At 38.6% G+C, this 6,000-nt stretch overlaps 1 protein-coding gene across 2 annotated transcripts in view; it reads left to right on the top strand.

Moving 5' to 3' along the window:
- The first annotated feature begins 4,694 nt into the window (after nucleotides 1-4,694).
- LOC150080870 (flotillin-1-like) overlaps nucleotides 4,695-6,000 on the top strand; it is a 321,558-nt gene continuing 320,252 nt past the window's right edge. For both annotated transcript variants that reach the window (XM_090380967.1, XM_090380968.1), the window contains exon 1: nucleotides 4,695-4,810. In XM_090380967.1, the coding sequence (XP_090237093.1) occupies nucleotides 4,762-4,810 (49 nt within the window). In that variant the 5' untranslated portion in view covers nucleotides 4,695-4,761. The remainder of the gene's footprint in view (nucleotides 4,811-6,000) is intronic.

Here is a 6,000-nt window from a genome sequence, read left to right as displayed (position 1 = left end):
TTTCCAACCTTAGCATTGAAGTCTCCTATAATAATAGTGTAGTGGGTTTTCTGCTCATCTAGAAGACTCTCAATTTCGGTGTACATTTCTTCAACCTCTTCATCATCATGGCTCGATGTTGGTGCATAAATCATTATAATCTTTAGCTTGTATCTCTTAGAAATCTTGAGTATTAGTCTTGACACTCTTGGTGATGTACTTTTGAATTCCAAAATGTTGTTGTTAAAATCTTTATGGACCAGAAACCCAACTCCACCTTCACTCCTTTCACTGTTTCCATTGGTGTACAGCAGATTTCCACTTGATAAACTTATAAGTGATTCATTTCTTCTTCTTGTTTCAGCCAAACCGATGATATTCCAATTCACATTTTCTAATTACTTTTCCAGCTCTAATATCCTGTCTTCACCGATGAGTGTTCTTACGTTATAACAGGCCAAGTTCAGTTTTCATGCATGGCAGCCTGGTCGTATCCAGAGATTCTTAGCACCCTCTGCTTCTACTCTGATCCTCTCGCTGCCGTAAGAGGGAGAGTGAAAGCTGCTGGGGACTGAGGGCCATTTGTATTGTTGTGAAATGACTTTACTGCAGTATAAATTTCGCATATAAGCGCTGTTTTGCCTTGTAATTTTAGGTTGAATTCATTAAGATACATTATCAAGTCTTTAGCAAAAGCTAATTTCCAAAGCCATTCAGTGACTGTATTTCAATAAAATTTTCACCTTGTCACGAAATGTTCTTCTTTTTATTTTTTTTCAACCATTTCAAAATGTAAAAACCATCCTTAGCTCGTGAACCATACAAAAACAGGTCAAGGGGCGGATTTCACCACGGGGTGTAGTTTGCCAGGTCCTGGTGTAGGAGGTTGTGCATTACTTCTTTTACCAGTGACTCCATTATTTTCCCTGGAAAAGTTAAACTAACAGATCTGTAACTATTCATGTTACCATTTGATGCCCCTTTTTGAACTGGGGATACATTCGCGAATGTCCAGTCCACACGGCCTCCCCTGAAACTAAGGGTACTCTCATCATTATGAATACTCTTATAAGTGTTTGCTTACCTCCTTTGCTGCCTAGGAAATAAGAAAACGCCTAGCCATAATTATGAGAGCATCCTTGGTCTCAGGGGAAGTCCCAACGGACTGGAGATGTGCAAAGATATCTCTAATTCATAAAGTGGATCAAAGGGTGACACGAGTAATTATTGACCTGTTAGTTGACTTCTGTTCCCGAGAAAGTAATGGAGTCACTGGTTAAAGAAGCATTGCAGGATCATCTAGACAAGATTGCAGTAATAATTCAGACATAGCATGGGTTTGATAAAGGGAAGTCTTGTCTGACCAATTTGATTGGATACTATGGCGTTGTCACAAAGGAACTGGATGCAAAAAATGATTTTGCTATCACATACCTGGTTTTCGGGAAAACTTTTGATATTGTTGCACATGGACGACTACTGTACAAATTGGAGCAGTATAACATTAAGGGCAAGTACTACAATGGATAAAAGGATGGTTGAGTGGATGAAGACAGAGATTGGTAATCAATGGACACTGCTCTTTGTGGATTAATGTTATTGGCGGTGTCCGCACGGGTTCGGTTGGGCCCATTGTTGTTTTGTATATATATTTTCAATGATATTGATGAAGGTATATCATGCTTAATGTCAAAGTTTACACACAATACAAAGGTTGGCTGAGTAATTAATAACAGTAATGACAGTATGCTGATTCGACAGGATCTGGAAAAGTTGAGTAGATGGACTGAGAAGTGATAACTAAAGTTTTACATCGACAAATGCAAAGCACTGCATATGGATAGCAGTAACCCCCAGAGTGTTACACTCAGCGTAGTGGCGAATGAAAGATACTTAAGAGTAATAGTGCAGTTAGATATGAAGTTTTCTGAGCAGTGCAGACAGGCTGCCAGATTATGTCATGAGGTCTCGTCAATGATATACAGTAATTTTGCTCTCAGGGATAAGGAGGTGATTATCCCCTTGTATAAGGCAATGGTCAAGCCACACTTGAGTACTCCCTACAGGTCTGGAAGCCTCATTTTAGGAAGGATGTAGAGTTGCTAGAACGAGTACAGAGAAAGGCAACAAGATTGGTGAGTGGAACAAAAGGTAGCTCTTACGAAGAAAGGTTTAAGTTCTGCAAATTGCAGCATCTGGAGGCTAGACACCTGCGAGGTGATCTGCTTGAGATGTATATGGTCTTGAGTGGATTAGGGAGGCTCAATGCTGACGGGATTCTTCCTCTTGCTCAGATTACAAACATGAGGGGGCATGAACTGAAATGGAGAAGGACAGTTATCGAATAGATGTGCGGAAATTTGCCTTTAGCCAGCGGGCAGTTGATTTCTGGAAAAAACTTCCCTATGTCGTTGTGGAAGTTGATAGCTTAAATAAATTCAAGGGTGAAGTAGACAAACGTTTGGAGCGAATGGATGGGTAAAATGGGAAGACTTTTTGGCTGATGCTGTAGAAGCTAATGAAGTAATGCTTTCTTGCGTCATATTCCTCTACTAATGCTATTAAGTGCGTTATACGCCTAATGACTCTAACGAATGACTGGTCAGAGAAACAGTCGGCAAGAAAACAGAATGCCTTATATTGGGAGATTTTAACTTTCCAGATATTGACTGGAACCTGTACACAGTACACTAGGCTTTCTAGCCTTGTGTACTGTGTACAGGTCTAGAGGCCTGATTTTAGGAAGGATGTAGAGTTGCTAGAACGAGTACGAAGAAGGGTAACAAGATTGTTGATGAAGAACAAAGGGGTGCTCTCTCCAAGAAAGGCTGAAATTCTGCAAATTTCAGCCTTTCGAGGAGAGTAGGCACCTGCGAGGTGATCTGATTGAGGTGTATAAGGCCTTGAATGGGTTCAGCAAGCTGAATGCTGATTGCATTTTCCCTCTTGCTTAGATTAAGAACCTGAGGGGGCACAGATTCAAATTTAGGAAAGACAGTTGTAGAATAGATGTGCGGAAATTTGCCTTTACCCAGCGGGTAGTTGATTGGTGGAACAGACTTCCATCTTTTGTTGTGGAAGTTGATAGCCTAAATAAATTTAAAGCTTAGCTGGACAGGCATTTGGAATGAATGGAGGGGTGAAGTGGGAGGGTTTTTTTTTGGCCAATGCTGTATAAGTTTGCTTTCTTGCATTGTATGCTTCTACTAATGCTAATGCGAATTCTAGCAGTTTTCTCACCGACTTAAAACTGCTTCGGCATATGTTCTTGCACCCTTTCTATTTAAGTGTATTCCATCCCTGTAGAAGTAGCGTCTCCTATTAACAAGCACAGACCACACAGAGAAAAATTCTACGCCATGAGACTTGATTAATCTCTCCAGGGCCAAATTGATTGACAAGCTCTCATCGTGTACTCCCTGCTATTGTGTCTGGGCAGAATTGCAGATACTTTCAAAATTAACCGTAACCTGTGGCTTTACTTCGACATTGACCTCTACTTATTAAGTAAATTCGCAGATCTCCTAATCTTAATGCCATTAATGCCAACGTGTATAACAATATGATCACGTTTTGTGCCGCGAAAAGATGTTATCTGCTCAACATCATCGACTTTTGATCCTGGCAGACATACCCTGGTACTGTTCCACTCATCATTTTTGCACAATTTATTTCCCATTTCCCTGACAATAGAGACACCGAGAACAGCTAGCTCTGTCGGTTCAGTGCATTCTGCCTTGCGAGGTGCTGGTGTTTTGCATGATGGTCATGTGCAAGCGGGGCCCATCAAGCTTTGAGAGCTTGATGGGCCAGCATTTTAATTCCTTCGAGATTAAATCTTATATGATATGCGCAAAGAACGTCAACAGCTCTTTCTCAAGAGTTCCTAAAAACAGTATGTAAGCTTTTCCACACCTTTCTTATCATAGGATACCAATAAACAATTTGAGGATTTTTAAAATTTCAGTTATTCTAACAGAATCTAAAATACTAATTAACAACTCCTTTTAACAAAACCCATATAACAAGCATCCTAACATTTAAGGTAAATGCTTATTTGTGACAGTACTTTTAAAAACCTGTTCAATGGTATCACAACTTGAAAACAGTTGGATAAAAATTATGCATGTGTAGCTTAATTAAACTGCAATCTCTCCAACAAGATAATTAAATAGCTATAGCCATTTTCCTAATCTTTGCCTCCAACTAACTGAAGCTGCAAATCAGTGTGTAACGAAGCCACCCACGCTTCTCATTCCCATTTGCAATTTGCTACTGATCTTTCATCCAAATCCAATTCTCCACCATTGTGACATTCCCTTGGTTGCAAAAATTTTAGTCAAATTATCCCTAATCAAAGGATACAAGTGTGTAACCCTTCTTAAATTTAGTAAACTTTTTCACTAACATTTAGAAGCACGCTTTTAAACGTTCTAAAAAAAAATGTGCATTACAAAAATTTGGTCATTAATGCAGCATCTTTCACATCAGTCTTAAGGTTTCTGCCATTTGGCCATTTAATTAAAATTTAAATGCCGTTTTGTGATTATCATCATGGTACTGGTAGTAATAATTGCGAAATAACAGGGATGTTTTATGCATTTAGGGAATGTATTCATTCCTGTTTCAAACGGCGCCAACCTGTCGAACTCTGCTGACGCCAGCTGTCTGCTTGTATGCGTATTTTGATCATTCAGTCTGTGCTGTTGGGGGGTTGTTTTTCTAACGCTTTGTTTAGATTTTAATGTAATGAGTTTTCTTTGCGTATAGATAATCGTTGCAATGCCAGGATTTGTAACCTGTGGTCCTAATGAAGCTCTTGTTGTTTCAGGTAAATTGTAGCTGTACGTAAATTGATTCCTGGCTAAACACATTTGGACATCTTGCAGGCATGAAATGTTTATGCGAATTTATTACACGGTCATTGGTCACGACTTAGCTTGCCTCTGTTTATTGAACATTTCGTCAGGTTTTGCTTTTTGAACTTTTCGTCTTTTGTGCAGCCTCCGTTCACACCTACGTTCTCCAGATGTTGATAGGCTCTCCCGAATTTCCCCCTAACTGACGTCTCGGCAAATCGGGGCATGGGACGTTCGCCCAGCTTACCGGCTCTTTGGTACTGACCAGTGCCAAGTTAATGTAAATACGCAGAATAACATTTGGAATAGTCTCTTGTATTATGACAGTTGATTTGCTGCAGTGCAGAACCAATTAGAAACAATGGTTTTAAGTATATTAATCTTTCACTTTTCTGGCTTAGACCGCACTGTGTTTGTCAAAATAAGACAATCCCCCCACCCCCCCCAATTTGCATTTATTATTGTATTATATTCATTTTATTTATTACTGATTTGTATTTATTTTACAGATACAAATCAATAATAAAAAATAAACATATTAATAACCAATACTATATACAGGTAGTTCCCAACTTTCCGAGTCAATTCGTTCCTATCGCGCGCTCGTAAAGCGGGAATTTATTTCTCTTAGACATAATGTTAAGGATAGGGGTTATGTTCTCAATGAAATTAGTTAGATAATTAGTTTATGTTTAAACAGTGATTGATTTATCAAAAAAGAAAGGAAAACGTAGCCTGTAAAATCAAGCAAATCATAATAATAAAGAAATTATTTTTATGACTTATAAATGTTAAGAATTCTTCATCATCGACTAAATGCACACTCCTAGATCACTCATTATTGGCCCGGCACTCGTTGGTTTGTTGCACAAGGAGTCGTCTTCTTCAGAAATGCTTCAAGAGGCGTTTGTTTAGAAGATAATATTCTCTTTTGTTTATAAATTTCAATAGCATGCATAAGCATTTTTTAACGGCATGCACAAATTGCAACTAACACGATTTGCGCACAGTAGCAAGTTTACGAAGCTTAAAAAAAAAGAATGAAGAGAAGATTCTGAAAATTTATTTATGTTTTTTATACGATTGAAGATTTCAGTAAAGTGGGAACACATTTCAACATAATAACGTAAAAAAACCACACAATGCCAGCTATCGATATTTT

Source organism: Mastigoproctus giganteus, chromosome 9 (assembly GCF_048544385.1).
Source record: "Mastigoproctus giganteus isolate SK-2022 chromosome 9, ASM4854438v1, whole genome shotgun sequence".
In the NCBI taxonomy this organism is placed as follows: Eukaryota; Metazoa; Arthropoda; class Arachnida; order Uropygi; family Thelyphonidae; genus Mastigoproctus; species Mastigoproctus giganteus.
Note: the sequence above shows the minus strand (reverse complement) of the source record. Positions and strands in the feature narration are given on the sequence as shown.